General features: G+C 42.0%; 3 protein-coding genes across 5 annotated transcripts; 1 reads left to right on the plus strand and 2 right to left on the minus strand.

Annotated features, from left to right (window-relative positions):
* Positions 1-344: 344 nt before the first annotated feature.
* On the minus strand, positions 345-6,027 carry LOC105562126 (dehydrogenase/reductase SDR family member on chromosome X-like). Of its 2 annotated transcripts, XM_012012683.1 has the most exons (9): positions 5,339-6,027; positions 3,983-4,139; positions 3,237-3,375; positions 2,598-3,130; positions 1,968-2,075; positions 1,718-1,891; positions 1,403-1,619; positions 1,087-1,282; positions 345-1,006 (listed from the first exon to the last, which is right to left on the minus strand). In XM_012012683.1, exons 4-9 carry the CDS (start codon positions 2,743-2,745, stop codon positions 812-814), a joined length of 1,038 nt encoding a protein of 345 aa, XP_011868073.1. In that variant the 5' UTR covers positions 2,746-3,130; positions 3,237-3,375; positions 3,983-4,139; positions 5,339-6,027; the 3' UTR covers positions 345-811. The 2 variants fall into 2 exon arrangements, with proteins under 2 accessions (XP_011868073.1, XP_011868072.1); XM_012012682.1 differs by lacking the exon at positions 3,983-4,139 and having other exon boundaries at positions 2,598-3,105.
* A 1,776-nt stretch (positions 6,028-7,803) lies between these two features.
* Positions 7,804-11,118, plus strand: LOC105562128 (Krueppel homolog 2). 2 transcript variants are annotated; one of them, XM_012012687.1, is made up of 6 exons: positions 7,804-8,005; positions 8,558-8,732; positions 9,045-9,226; positions 9,621-9,688; positions 9,830-9,963; positions 10,080-11,118. In XM_012012687.1, the coding sequence occupies exons 2-6, from the start codon at positions 8,566-8,568 to the stop codon at positions 10,291-10,293; spliced, it is 765 nt and encodes a 254-aa protein (XP_011868077.1). In that variant the 5' UTR covers positions 7,804-8,005; positions 8,558-8,565; the 3' UTR covers positions 10,294-11,118. The 2 variants fall into 2 exon arrangements, with proteins under 2 accessions (XP_011868077.1, XP_011868076.1); XM_012012686.1 differs by lacking the exon at positions 7,804-8,005 and adding an exon at positions 8,432-8,489.
* A 105-nt stretch (positions 11,119-11,223) lies between these two features.
* Positions 11,224-12,804, minus strand: LOC105562129 (40S ribosomal protein S3-like). Its single transcript, XM_012012688.1, has 4 exons — positions 12,690-12,804; positions 11,842-12,161; positions 11,572-11,759; positions 11,224-11,468 (listed from the first exon to the last, which is right to left on the minus strand). Exons 1-4 carry the CDS (start codon positions 12,720-12,722, stop codon positions 11,284-11,286), a joined length of 726 nt encoding a protein of 241 aa, XP_011868078.1. The 5' UTR covers positions 12,723-12,804; the 3' UTR covers positions 11,224-11,283.
* Positions 12,805-14,474: the final 1,670 nt, after the last annotated feature.

Raw genomic sequence — 14,474 nt, forward strand, 5'->3', positions numbered from 1 at the left:
GGGTGTAACAGCTCAGACAATGTATGGCCAAACTGTTACTTTAGAAAGAGACAAACGTAAATTAAACTGAGATTCAAGATAAGCAACGTTTAGCAAAACCGAGCCCCAAGTTCTACAGATCCCAGGACATCCCGGGACATATTCAGGATAATCCTGAGGACATCCTGTGCTATCTGGGAAGTCTTTGAAACTTGGCTCTTTTTACGGACCACTTTAGACACATAAGATAAAATATTCCAGCATAAACTAAAACACCCGCTAAGCTATACTCGTTATTTATAGCGCGAAATAAAGAGAATCGGCATTGTTGTTTGTAAAGGAAGAACAGTGATAAACTTTATACATTTTTTTTTTAAAGAATAGTTTTCATATTTATTCGTGTAAAATACAGCCCAGCAGCAACATCTATAAATACTATCTTTTACGTCATAAAGTAACTAAAAACAGGGATCTAGGATATTTACATATTTGACATTACACAAAAGGCCCGTTTTATCATGTATATACATTTGTATTATTCCAGTAAAGAACGAGCTAGCTAAAAAGATTTTCCTCTTTTGATCTTGCCACGGTTTATCTGTCATCTCCGGCGATTGTTATGCGTATTTTATGACACGTTGTGTACGTAGTTTCGGTTATATTTTCTTTTCTCGCGGTTAGGATTAGAATAGGCGAATTGCACGAGTTTTTGAATCGTGAACAAGTATGCCAAGTTTTAATACAAGCTTGTTGAAATGTGTATGCGCGATACATTCAACGACAAATGTATAATTTATCAAAATATAGAATAAGCAAATACTATGTAATTTCGTTATAAATATTGGAAAAAATCTTTTAAATGTATCTGCTTTACAGATAAATCAAACAATCGTTCTTGCACCTCCTCCTTGAGTGCTAACGAAGGCGTAGCAATCTCTTTACAATTGCTGATATATAAACCACCTTTTCTTTCAATATCTTCGCTCACTGCGGCATATATTATCGGAGTTGCTCCTCGATCAGGTGTCTGCAACAGACGTGTGATTGTAGCAAAAGATTGATTGATTGGTAGCAGCTTGGAAGAAGTGGAAACATCTCATGTTATACCTTCCATGCAGCCATAAGCCACTTGTTATTGCCGATTAAGGTGTCCTTGAATAGGTCTGTGCTCACTATACCAGGATGTACGGCATATACTAATACATTCAATGATTTTTCTTGTAAGAGTCTCTGCAACGTTATCGTGGATATTGTCTGCGCTAATTTACTTTGTCCATACGGCGCATGTGTGCAGGATGTTTCTCTGCAAACCATAAAATAGTTATTTAAACACCAAGAAAAGCACGTCGTGTATTAGCATATAATCGTAAGTCGCCAATTGAAAATAAAAGAAGAAAGCGATTTAGCGATATTTGTTCATTACTTGGAACCGTTTTCCAAGTCTTCGAAATTTATGGTGCCAATATCTTGAGCGCACGAAGTGACGTTAACAATCCTGCTGCACTCGCCGGGACGCCCGCCGCTTTTCAATAACGGCAGGAGAAGAGACGTTAGTAAAAAATGTGACAAGTAATTCACTACCCATTGCTCTTCATATCCGTCTTCCGTCTTGTTATAGGCGGCAGGAAACATAATAGCAGCTGAAAGGAAGCCAAGACATGTTTATATTTTCTTACGCAGGTACCGGCGTATAATAATTCCATGCATCGGAATGAAGTTGTGGTGGCCAATCGCTTACCGTTGTTGATTAATATGTGAATTCTGTCGTAGTCTGTTTTTATTTGCTCGGCGAATTTTCTGACCGATTCGAGAGAGGAATTGTCCAGCTTATAAACCTTTGCCAGGCCGCTGGCGACACCAGACTCTCTAATCTTGAGGATGAGCTTTTCACCGGCGCTAGTTGTCCTACAAGCTAATCATATTTCCGTGTAACAACGTGTCGTAGCGAATATTAAATTGCAATTACAATAACGTAGTAAATAATTCACCGATTATAACTTCCATGTCGCACTGTAATAATTTCTTGACTACTTCCGCTCCTATACCTCTCGAACCACCGGTTACAATTGCAACTTTACCCGGCTTTGAAGGTAAATCTGAAAAAAAACGACACGGAATATAAACGAAATGTCCATAAATTATATAATAGTAGAGATTTTACTTCATTCCATCGCGTCCTTTAATTTTTAGAAAGCGTGTCACAAACGCAGAACATGCTACCTTGTCCAATCAGGTTTTAATTTTATTTCGATATTGCAAGGTAACGAAGAATTTCGTATGTCGATATAATTTCGAGCAATGAAAGGCGTCGCAATTGCAACTAAGATACAATTATTTTCAGTTGTAATAATTTCGCAATGTTACTTTGACAGTAATAAATGTCTCAAGAATTTATTGCGACATTGTAATGTAATTTCGCATTTATGCATCGGATTTCCAGCTTCCACCGCAATACCCGTTAAAAAATGTTCTCGGATATATAAATAAAATTGTTATAAAGGCTACAGTTTTAATGTTGGTCGATGTATCTGTGCGCAAGGAATATCTCAAATGACGCAACATACAGATATGTGTAAAAATTCGTAAAACGTTTGTCCGTGTTTCTCTTTCTGTCTTACCCATCTTATTACGCCTGATGTTGAATATATCGTGAAAATGATACACTATTCCAATGTAATAATACTTTATGTGGCAGCTCCAGCAGGTTGAGTAGACAATGGCGCCTACTATGATAGAGGCACAGACCAGTGCCGCTTCGAGTAACATTTTCACTTAAAAAGTCGTCGGCCAACAATCACAGTCACAGATTCAATAGGTATACTTGTCGCGAATGTCCAGGCTCGACACGGCTACAAGCTCAAGTTGCTACGACTGCGAGAAACACCTCGCCGTGCAAACCGATCACCGTTAAGCACCGCTCTAACTCGCCCCACATCCGTACTTTCCAGCCGCATCAACCGTTATGCGTACAATCGTTCGCGCATACGGTATATATATGGGGAGCCTTTTAAGAAATGGTACTTGATCCGCTCCCCTCTCTCAGATTCGTATTCATCATGTAGGATACCTTCGGCCTTCGTCCGCGATGGGTGTGACAGCTCAGACAATGTATGGCCAAAAGAATTTCTGCAAAAATAGAATTCACATTCACCTGCGAGTTTTATCGTCAGCCACCTGTGCTCATCAGATTTCATTCCTCATTACTTCAATATGTTTTTTTTTCTATTAGTTATTGATGTCGCAGCTTACATACTTACACACTTTGTCTTTATTCGAGGCAAGTCCAGAACTGTATGTTTCAATATCCGAGTGAAATACGGCAGGAAACAATATGGATTGTCAGGGGATAATTTCAGCCACTTATTAGGAAGTTGAATAAAAAGCATTCAGCTATCCCTGAAAAAAAGAGAGAGAACGCAAAATGTTACGTTGCATGTGTAAAACGTAGCGATTACGTGGCAACAGTTGTCAAATAATTTGTGCGAATAATTATCGGGAACTAAGTTAATGCATTTATATCGAACGTGTTGAAATTATTTCGTACAATGTCGCAGTAGAATGCAGGAAAGCCAATTTGAAACGCGAAACTTTGCGGAAGGAACGTTGTCGGAATATAATTTATTGTAAGATAAAAAGTAGAATATGTTAGTATTATCGGTTGTTTAATTTATAGCCGTTTTGTAATATCTCGTATCTATCAATAAAAGACATCTTTAAAACAACTTTCAGTCGTCTTTTAGACATACATCTCTCAAAGACTACTTAAACATGCCATAAACATGTCTTTTACAGATACGAGTTGTTTGGGATATGTATATTATAATTTATTCCTTCAAATAAATTGACAATGTTTCACAGAAATATTTTTATCTTCATCTTCATCTTCGTCTGTTAAGTAATATATCATAAATCGCTCAATTGTTACGTCTAAATCAGCCCCTCTCGTTGCCAATGCAATCCACTTGGCAAAAAATTTGGGATAAAACATAATATCACAACAAACCTCAAGACAGAAGTTGCATTTACATAACTGGTTCTAGTTTCGGTTGCGTCAAAATTGCTTGAACATATTTTAAGCCTCGGTAAACGATATGCCTCGGTGGTCGAATTGGTTGAGACGCTCGCCTGGCGTGTGGGAGAGGTTCAGGTTCAGATCCTGGCTGAGATAATATTTTTCGCAATAATTTTTCTGTGTTATAAAACACATCGCCAGTCATGGTCGGTTAACAGTTTAATCACGACATATTTTAAGGCCCGGTTTCGTCGCATAACTTGAAGCTTAGCTAATTAATTCGTTCGTTGTCGCTTTCGAACTGTTACTTTAGAAAGAGACAAAAGTAAATTAAACTGAGATTCAAGATAAGCAACGTTTGGTGAAACCGGGCCCCAAGTTCTACACGACGTATTTTTAAATGGTATATTTCATCAGAACACCGCTCGCCAAATTGTGGCTGTAATTTCACTTGACAATCTCCGTAATAAGGTAGACCGACAATCGTTCTGCGATACTGTACAATTTGTTTATACTTCTCGTGTTAATTGTATGTAAAACATTTACTCCTAGATCTCACTTGAAAAGGACCTAAACCAAAGGTCGAAATACGTTGTGAAAGCGTATTCGATAAATGTGTCCAGCTGAGGTCGATCAAAATTTTCAATTTGTTCATGTACTTTGGTTAATATTCCGTAATGATTAGCAAACGATTTGAAAATGTAGCTCGACAGTGATTTAACGATAGTAAAAAATTAGGTCTTGTGGAATATTTTGCGACAACACTTGTTATCACGCTCATAAATATCAAGTAACACCTCACGTCCCACACGAAAACTATTATATTTCTAAACTATTGTCATTTAGATATCCGTGCTTTAAATTCACGCCACGTCTGCGTTTACAGTGACAATACGCGTAAAAATATAAATGAAGGTGTATCCTTGACAAGTACATTTTTCTTAGGCCTCTCTTTTCTTCTTTGCCGTTTAAAATTTATACTTCCAGTTTGGTAAAGTATTATTGCTATTTGAGACCTTTACTCTTTTTCGACTATTAACACTGTCACTGTTCTGAGAAGGAAGCATTGCGCAGTTTACGTAACTCTTATTCATAGCTTATTCTGCACTTTATTCTTGTTTTTTTTCTGTCTCGTTTACTCATTAATGAATTGCATTTTGATAACGTGATGTAACAACCTATTGATATATCGATGCGAGTGTATTTTGAAACGGGAGGGTCAGTTTGTGTTGAAAGAAAACCCGGAGTTACAAAGAAACGTGCCTTTGACGTCTCCCTTTCTTTCCTCGTCGAGGATTACCGCGCGAAATAAAAATGGTGGAAGGTAAATGTATAAAGCAGTCTTACTTTGAGTGTTACATCGGATGGACGTGCCGTCTAACATAGTTCTTCGTGTGATGCCCAGAGATGGAAGTGAAGCCGTTTCTTTAATTTTGATACCAATGACGTAATATTATTGTTGAATTCCCTGAAGAGAACCACAACCCGTATGGTCGAAACGTCGGATTAACTGAATAAATAAGCCATCTGCCAGCCTCCCAGACAGCACAGATCTCCTGAAGTCGTTTTAAAGACATCCTCTGGACGTCCTTATGTCTTAAGAATGTTCCCAGGACATCCACAGGATATCGTGTGTTGTCTGGGCTAAGTCGTCTAACGATTCTTTTTATCGTAAACGTATCTCTTTGTCGCGTGCATTCGTTCGATAATCTTGCAACAAGATCTCTTTTTTAATCAGCATCCAATTCGACAATCATTCCTTTTCATTTCATTCCTTTGATATCGAGACTTCAATTCGTCTATCTGTCTGGCTCGGTTATCTTATCTCCTTTCCTTTTTAGACGTTCACCTCGCTATTATCCCGCATATATCAGGAGCGTATGGGCGTGTGCAATGCGTTGATTTGCCAAGTTTAAACGACGGAGCGGTTGTCCTTGGGAAGGCAATTTCTCCAGACGCGGAGGTATATTCTCTCATACAAACGACTAGATCGTTTCACTCGCACGCCTCGTTTTTTCCGACTACGTGGTAAAAACAAATACGTCTGCTAATAACAGCTGATGCAACTGGCGCATGAGCAATGCTTGTGGCACAGATTAATAAGTCTACATGTGACAAACTCGGGCGAATTCTCCTCCGTGGTTGGCTGTGTCGGCGACGTTGTGACGTTGGGTTGATGAGAGAGGATGAAACAGTTCACTCGTTACTTTCTACAACAGCTATTTATTGCACGATCCTCGCTGAAAATCAACTCCAACTTCTCCGGTTTCTAATGCATTAGAATTAGAATTAGAAACCGGCGATTATAAAAACAAAGCGGAAAGTTCGCTATTTTATATAAAGAACGAAGAGAAATTAAAAATATCGCTTTATAAGTAATTGTGGTTAGGTTAGGTTAGGTGACAGCTTCACATGCTGATATTTTTAATTTTTCTTCGTTCTTTGTATAAAGTCCTGGACCACCCGCTTTGTTTTTACGCGCACTATAATCGCGTGGGAGAATTTTGCAATTTTATAAAGCCAATTTCACATTGCTCGAGATTAAAAAATTGAAAATTACAAATACCAAAATCTGAGTGTTTTAAGTATGAAAATGTTCTGCTATGCGGTCCGCAACTTATCCTGGCATTATTGTGTGCGTAAAAGCTAATAAAAAAATTTACCGGCGCAAAAACTATTATTCGAACGTGTCGGTAAAACAGACGACTTTAGGTGATTGGTCGAATCTGAAATTTCACAGCATCACATTGAAATGCTGTCCAATGAAATTCCAGATTTGACCAATTACAGCACAAGGTCATTTTAATCTGAACCATTTTGATCTTCTCGCGAAAGCAGCCCTGGTTACGATCAAGGGTGCGGTCAAACAGACTCTACAGAACGCTTCAATCGCTCTTATTCTAATGCTTTCAAAGGGCCGGTCAATGTTCACTATCGAAGTTGCAAAGCTAATTATAGTACACGGTCAAAGTGGCGCTACCAACGCTTCGAAGGTTGGATAAACATATGTTTGTACATACATACGTGTGTAAAAATGAATAGAAAAGAGAAGATAACGTGTGTTAATAATTTTTTGGAGCCATTGTCATATTTAGATGACGAAGATGAGTTTGTAATTAAAGCTATTTCTACAGACGAAAGTGAACCTTATAATAACAAAATTGAAGGTTATGTCGAACACATAATATACCATCGTTTACCAGTGAATTGAGATATTTCCATAAATAAAGTTAGATTAGGCATTTTCTTAACCAATTTTCGATAATTTGCACTACACATTCGCTACACACATTGCTTCACACCAATTCACATGTAACCTAACATGTGCAATTTGCCGCGCTTTTCGAGAATTCAAAAAAACGCTTCAGCCGTACTACCTCTCCGGCTGTAGCATTGGAAGCGAAATAGAGGGGGAAATCTGTGACGTTTCAGTGACGTCATTGGTACTGCTGAAGCGTTTGCAAGTGATACATTGACCGGACTCGAAACACTTCAAAGCATTCGTAGTGGCAGCTTGACCGCACCCCAAATTACACAGTTGAAATATTTTGCCAACAATCCCGCCGGTAGAATCGATCGCCGATAAGGGACGATCAACGTCGAATCGACATCGTTTCTCCCTGGGACGTGCCTTCGATCGGACTTTCAACTCGTCAAATTAACGCTGTTACTTTTTATCGTGCGACATAAGGTGGAAGGATCAATTGGCAACGACGAATCGGACACGCCGAGTCGATCGGCTCGACCGTAATCTCCAAGTCGGCGCGTGTCCCCCCCGAGATGGCGCCACGTCGCGAATCCCGCGCGACATCTGCGTCGCACGGATTGGCCGCGAGGGGGGCTCGCGGAAGTCAAGATTCGTTCGCCAATAGTCCCGGACCCTCGGCTCGCACGGGACACGTAGATGTCCCGAATAGGCGGACCCGCGCGACCGTTTGCCGCTGTCACCGACGTGTAACCTCGCCGCCGGAGTATCCTGTCCTGTACGTCGTCCTGTGCGGAGCGTGCGAGCGCGTAAGTGTTGCGCGCCGACCCGCTGGGCTCGGCCAAGTCTGATTCGAGCCTCGGACACGACGGCGCGGCCCCGGAGTGTCATCGGCGGTACGACGTTGTAATTTGCGGAGCCGAGTCACGCGACGTGCGGCGCGAAAAACTGCTTACGCACGCTCGATTCTGAGGTGCGAGTCCTCGCTCGTTGACGTCTCGCCGTCCACGACGGCCGTGATTTTCTCGGTCGAGGGGAGAGAGAGAGAGAGAGAGAGAGTGAGGGAAAGAGAGAGAGAGAGAGAGACAGAGACGAGTCTTTCCGCAGAAAGTGTGGCCACTTTCACTTTAGAAACGCGCGCGACGCTCGCGGTACGCAACGGCGTGATCATTTTTTTTCTTATCCCGCGCGGTTTCGGCGATGAATATGCATAAATTGACAGGTTTTTTTCTCCTCGTGATATTCGTTTAATGTCGCCGCCGAGGGCGGCCGGGGCAGCGCAAACGAGACCGGGTAAACAAGCTCTGACGTATTCGCGCGCCTTTCCTTCTAGCGTGTTAAACTGCTGCTCCGTTTTTCAGCATTCGGGATGGCAGACACCGCAAGCAGTGGTTCCAGCGACTCGTCGCCGCAGGTCGAGAAGGGATGGCCCGCCTTGAAGCAGCACATTATAGACAATAAGATCAAATTCGGACTGTGGGTCACCAGGCTCTTCACCCTAATATTCACCGTTGGTTACATCATACCTATATTCGGGTACCTTCGTCCACCTTGAATCTCACGTCCTTTGTCACACCTAAAGATGGTCCCGCTTGTGGCTCGTCCGTAGAAGTTTACACGGGCATCTAAAATATGATTTCCGTACGATTACGCAGTGATCTTGGCAGTCCTCTTCTGTAGAAGTGGCACCGGAGTCCACAAACGGTCTAGAATTTTGCCTACTTATCCACTCGCTCGGACGAGCCACAAGCGGGATTATCCTCGGGTGTAGAAAAGACATTGTGGAACTTTACGGCACGACCAACCCCGTGCTTTGCTGGCCTCTCAAAATCTCGCTTCTCTTTCCAGGAATCCGTACAATATATACTATAAGGTATTAATGAATAACGCGGCGACCAGTGCGTTACGTCTGCACCAACGAGTGCCCCGTGTTCAGATCTCGAGACAGTTCTTCGAGACGCTGCTGTTGGAAGACTCGTGCCACTATCTATTCTACTCCTTGATATTTTTGTACGCGGCGCCAGTCACATGTATCCTTTTCCTTTATACGCAGTCTGTTTCGTCTCTCGTAACGCTAGAAGTGCCGAGCAGTGTCATTTCTCACCGTTCCAATTTTTTGTTTAGATTATTTCACGATCGAATGATCGACGAAAAGTCATAAAATTTCAAAATGATCTTTTATACGAGAAATGGGCTATTATTCTGAAAAATAGAAACTGTCAGAAGTAGTGACCGCTCGGTACTTGCAGCATTAGGCTTCTACAATAGACGCAGCAAGTCGCAAGCCGCGAGAAATCGGCCAATGACAGTCGATTGTGCTTCTCACATTTGGCTCTGATTTCTTGCGACTTGCGCCTATTCTAAAATCAGCCGTGAATGCTCCACATTTCAACAAAATTGAATCCTGAACTGATCCATGCGCAGTGGTGCTAACGCCAGTTTTTCTCTTCGCTCTGATGCACCTGGCCAGCTACTCACTTACATTGCTAGACGTGAGTAAACAAATTAGTATCGCTTAGGTATTACGCTATATATATAGTATAATTAATGATACATGCGTGAGAAAATTTTACTATGTAATTATCTGCACAGTCATAAGAATATAAGCTGAACTCTTGCTACGATTTCTGCAGTGTCTAGGACACAACAGCTGGTGGGGCGCTCGTCTGTTAATATCTCTGGTGGAATTCCAATCGCGGAATATCCTTCGCCTGTGCGCTCTGTCGGAAATCATCATCTTGCCGTTCACCGTTCTTCTAGTGTTCACGTACGTGCTATTACACAATCAGGCGTGTCGTAACTCATTTGTCATAACAACATGATTATAATCTAGTAACAACAGCGCGGCAAGATGTTAAATGTCTCGCCTGGTTCTTTTTACAGAGGACGCGCCGGCTTGCTGACACCCTTTATCTATTACCAGTTCTTGAAGCTGCGTCTTGCGTCGCAGAGAAATCCGTTCACGCGCAACGTATTTTACGAGCTTAGAAACGGACTGAGCTCGGTGTCGAAAAAGCCGGCCGTGCCGGACATCGTTCGGAGAATGATCGACGGTCTGCTTTCTCTGACCCAACAAATGGCGCCGGTGCGCCAATAATATCTACGATACCGAATTCTTCAATTCTTTCTTGTATTGTCTCTCGAAGACAAGATCTCCTAGGGTTCTAGGGTCCACTCAGCGACACTTTCATGAATTAGTGTTAGCGCAAAATGAGTGCCGACATAAAAATTCATAGTGAATGTCATGCGAATTATATGATTTGGTATATCTGTGAAAACAATCAAAGCATATATGAACGGTTCTTTACATTAGTAATTACGTTCGTTTCCGACTGAACGTTGAATAAGAATGCGAGGGTTCGTACTAATCATTATCATATAAAATTTAGTTTGCAAAGTTACAATTCGACTAATATTGTCTAAATCCTGTTTTACGTATTAAATTTCGCATTTTTATTAAGAACTACAAGGATAACGGTGCACATATACTAACTTTATGATTTTACATATAATTTTGAGCCATGAATTTGTAACGAGTAGATAATGATGCATAATGGAGTACACTGGTTAATGGAGTTTAATGTTGATTACACGTCAACTCTGGTTGTTTGATTTCGCACGGTTTTGCGGTATTAGGGAATGTGTGTAATATCTAGCATGTAAGTTACAAAATTGTATTTCCGAATTACACGAAATGGTTGATCCGCCATTTGTTTGGGATAAGCTTTGGAATAAGTTTAATTTAATACCCGTCACGTTGCTCTATCAATTGTTAGCCTAGCATAATTTCGTCTATCTTCTACTTGATACTTGGATATTTATGATGTTTGAAATTAATTCAGAATGGTTTTATAAACGAAAATAGTTATCGGTATACTGTAGCAAATTATCTTAAAACATTAATAAATCTTTTTAAATAAAACAATCTTATTATCTACAGATACTTTCCCTAGCCCGAGAGAGAATCGTTTTCCTCTTTGCATTTGGTATTCGCGTTCAGGACACTGACAATAAAATACAATGCAGATCTTATTTTCTGTATTTATTTTTGAAATGCATATAAAACTGCATTTATTTAAATCAATCGTTATACGGCGAGAGGAGCGGGTGGTGGCATGTCTTTTGATGGCTTCACCTCGGAGATTGGAACAGTTGGCGGAACCTCTTCTTTCGGCTCCACGATCGATACGTAGTCAGGAAGAGGCTTCTTCGGGCCGCTCTTGCCGTTGGGATCCCACGGCAGCATAATCTTTACTTTGATTCCCAGTACGCCTGAGACACATTACAATTTAAGTATACACATTTTAACACATAAAATTTTTACCAATACATTGCTACGTTGGTCAAAGCAATTGCCGTGATAATACAGTCGTACCTTGTCGCAGGAGTACATGTCGGGTGGCGGTGTTGACGTACTCGTTGGTCGGCTCACCCGAGTGAATCATGAGACCATCAACGAACTTCATCGATTTCGCTCTTTGACCACGCAACTTGCCGCTGACGACGACCTCGCAGCCCTTGGCGCCAGATTCCATGATGAAACGCAGAACACCATAGCACGCCCTGGTTACAACAAAATAATAAAAATTACAGGACGAAGCTCTGACTAACGAACAGTGAGAGAGCAGGCAAAATTCCAACGTACCTTCGTACAGCGAGACCTCCAATCAGCTTGTAGCGAAGTGACTCCGCCTGCGCGATGGCGCACAAGCCGCGCGTGGCCACTTTCTCGGCGTACAGCTCAACATTCTGCTCCTTGAAGTTGAAACGCTTCTGTACCACGGACGTCAGTTCCCTGATCCTGCGTCCCTTCTCGCCGAGCACGCTCTGCGTGTGCGTGGCCAGTAAGATGATCTCCGTCCGATTTGGAGTCACGCGGACCTCCACGCCCGAATACCCATCCTCGGCGAGCTCACGAGTCAAGAACTCGTTCAGCTCGGCTCTGAAGACACCATCGCCTACAAACTGAAAGCGAAAGGAGTGGTGTAACACGCATTCTGTTGTATCAAACGCAACTGTCCACTTGACTTATTCGTACAATATTGTTTGTTGTGTATATAAATATTTATGGTAAATATATATGTAAAAACTGCTTCAATGCTAAGATTTGTACTGGGGAGACTCGCGCAAATTAACGCTTATTAGGTGCACAGCAGCAAAGTTTACTTCTTTGTAGGTTATTCGATTCAACGAGATGAATATAATTAGGCGAGCGATTAAACGTGAAATACCGGGACGTTATAGAAAACAAACTGAACCACTGCACCAAGTCCCACTTGATAGAAGTATGTGCATTTCAAAGAATTTTAGAGAGAGAACACGTAGAACTGCAAGATCCACGCGAGAACGACGCCGGGATCCATGTCATCCGCGAATCACGGTCATCGCATTCGTCTGATTTTCGACAAAATATCGCCCCGAAAGCTTCCAACGTTGTGCCAACGAGAATATTTTTTGCGTATCGCTCATGATAAACCTCTGGGGATCGCTAACCTTCCTTTTCTTAGATATCGAACGGTTCTCCATCACTGCCTCATGTTTTAGCGAAGCCAACGAAAGAATCCAAGAGGGCAAAGAGACCTGTCTAGGGGAGAGGAGCGCGAAAGTCAACGCAAGCGCATGCGCCACGTGACACGTGACCATAGACGTAATACATATATCTAGATTCTAGACCGAGCATTGAGCAGTGGAGGGGTAGAGGCACGTAGAAAAAAACTGTGTTTTGTGCTATTTCGTTCGTGGCAATTAATAATTAAGGAAACGACAAATAAGGAATTGTCGTTCCTTCATAAATTTTAACAACGATATCGCAGAAGAAACGCGATTTCGCGTATCGCTTGATCTTTAAATATTGCTAATTGAGTAAACCCTAGTAGCACAATTTAATATATTGGCGCAATATTGGGAAACAATGTGAATCTAGTATTCCCAATATTGGACCAATATTGTAAGACGGACGCCTCCTTTTATTTAGCCAATATGTCTATTTAGCAATAACGGTTTAATATTGTATCAATATCAGACCAATATTCTTATTACATTGTTAAATATCGGTCAATGTATTATAATAAAAGTCTTCCTTCTTGTCGCCAGCGAAATTCAAAACATGAGATAAAACTAATTTGATGTACGTCAACCAAACTGGCAATACCATATATTTATAGAGTCGAAATGGAGCCGAAACGTTGTAAATAAACGAATAAATATATTGCCAGTTTGGTTGACGTACATCAAATCAATGTATTATACTTCCAATATAAATTTAATGTTACATAATTATTATCGTGCGATATTTGCATTTATTCCATATTCCAGACAATATCGGCCAGTGCATTTCTAATATAACCAACATTGGACCGATGTTTAGCGAATGTTAGACAATGCGACTGTGCTACTGGGGAACAATATGAATACTAAATTATAATTAAATATTAGCGAGAAATACATACATTAATACATTCATTGAGACACAAGAAAGATCATAGAAATTGTTACCAATACACTAAGTTTCTTCCTTTCGATCTCTTGTTTCTTTATTGCAAGTGGTTTTCAAACGCACCGTTTTCGCGCGCTTTTCGCGCCGCCGCGGCCGTTGTGCGCGCGAGAAGACGTTCCGCACTATCGCTCGAGTCGCCGGCACGTACAAACGGGACGACGTGCGCGATCATTTTCCGCGTAATTAATCGACGCCCACGGCCACGCGATCGAGCTCTTCGATTCCGCCAGTACCGCGGGACGTCGTCTTCGTCTGTCTCGGAGAACACATTTCACTCGAGACGTGGAAAGTGGACCGGCGAATCGTCGTTCGTGCTCGCCACACTTTCGACGACGTAAAGCGAAGAATAGCGAGCCGCGAGGGTGTCGATTGCTCGTCAATATGCATATTTTCCGCGTGGATTTGCGCGCTTGTTCGCGTGAACGGTACCAACGTGATTTTCAAACGCGCCGTTGACTCGCGTAGTTCGCGCCGCCGTGGCCGCAGTGCGCCGAGGGTGGGGAGACGTGTGCCGCACAGTCGGTCGAGCCGCCGGCACGTACGCCACGGAACGATGTGCGCGATCGTTCCCCGCGTTCCCCGCGTAGTTGAGTGACTCCACGGCCACGCGTTCGATTCCGCGAGTACTTCGAGACGTCGTCTTCATCTTTCTCGGGGAATCTACCTCACTCGGGACACGGAAAGTGGACCGGCGAATCGTCGTTCGTGCTCGCCACACTTTCGACGACGTAAAGCGAAGAATAGCGAGCCGCGAGGGTGTCGATTGCTCGTCAATATGCATA

The sequence above is a fragment of the Vollenhovia emeryi genome, unplaced genomic scaffold (genome assembly GCF_000949405.1).
Source record: "Vollenhovia emeryi isolate VEMERY1.0 unplaced genomic scaffold, V.emery_V1.0 DF939194.1, whole genome shotgun sequence".
NCBI classification, from domain to species: Eukaryota; Metazoa; Arthropoda; class Insecta; order Hymenoptera; family Formicidae; genus Vollenhovia; species Vollenhovia emeryi.

Excerpts from the sequence above, each read along its gene's own strand:
- LOC105562126 (XM_012012682.1), bottom strand. The coding sequence starts at position 2,745 with ATGTTACTCGAAGCGGCACTGGTCTGTGCCTCTATCATAGTAGGCGCC. Across the intron at positions 2,076-2,597 it reads CATCAGGCGTAATAAGATGG|ATTTACCTTCAAAGCCGGGT; the intron begins GTAAGACAGAAA and ends GTTTTTTTTCAG. Across the intron at positions 1,620-1,717 it reads TCACATATTAATCAACAACG|CTGCTATTATGTTTCCTGCC; the intron begins GTAAGCGATTGG and ends GCTTCCTTTCAG.
- LOC105562128 (XM_012012686.1), top strand. The coding sequence starts at position 8,447 with ATGTCGCCGCCGAGGGCGGCCGGGGCAGCGCAAACGAGACCGG. Across the intron at positions 8,490-8,557 it reads GGCAGCGCAAACGAGACCGG|CATTCGGGATGGCAGACACC; the intron begins GTAAACAAGCTC and ends TCCGTTTTTCAG. Across the intron at positions 8,733-9,044 it reads TACATCATACCTATATTCGG|GAATCCGTACAATATATACT; the intron begins GTACCTTCGTCC and ends TTCTCTTTCCAG.
- LOC105562129 (XM_012012688.1), bottom strand. The coding sequence starts at position 12,722 with ATGGAGAACCGTTCGATATCTAAGAAAAGGAAG. Across the intron at positions 12,162-12,689 it reads CGATATCTAAGAAAAGGAAG|TTTGTAGGCGATGGTGTCTT; the intron begins GTTAGCGATCCC and ends TTTCGCTTTCAG. Across the intron at positions 11,760-11,841 it reads GGAGGTCTCGCTGTACGAAG|GGCGTGCTATGGTGTTCTGC; the intron begins GTACGTTGGAAT and ends TGTTGTAACCAG.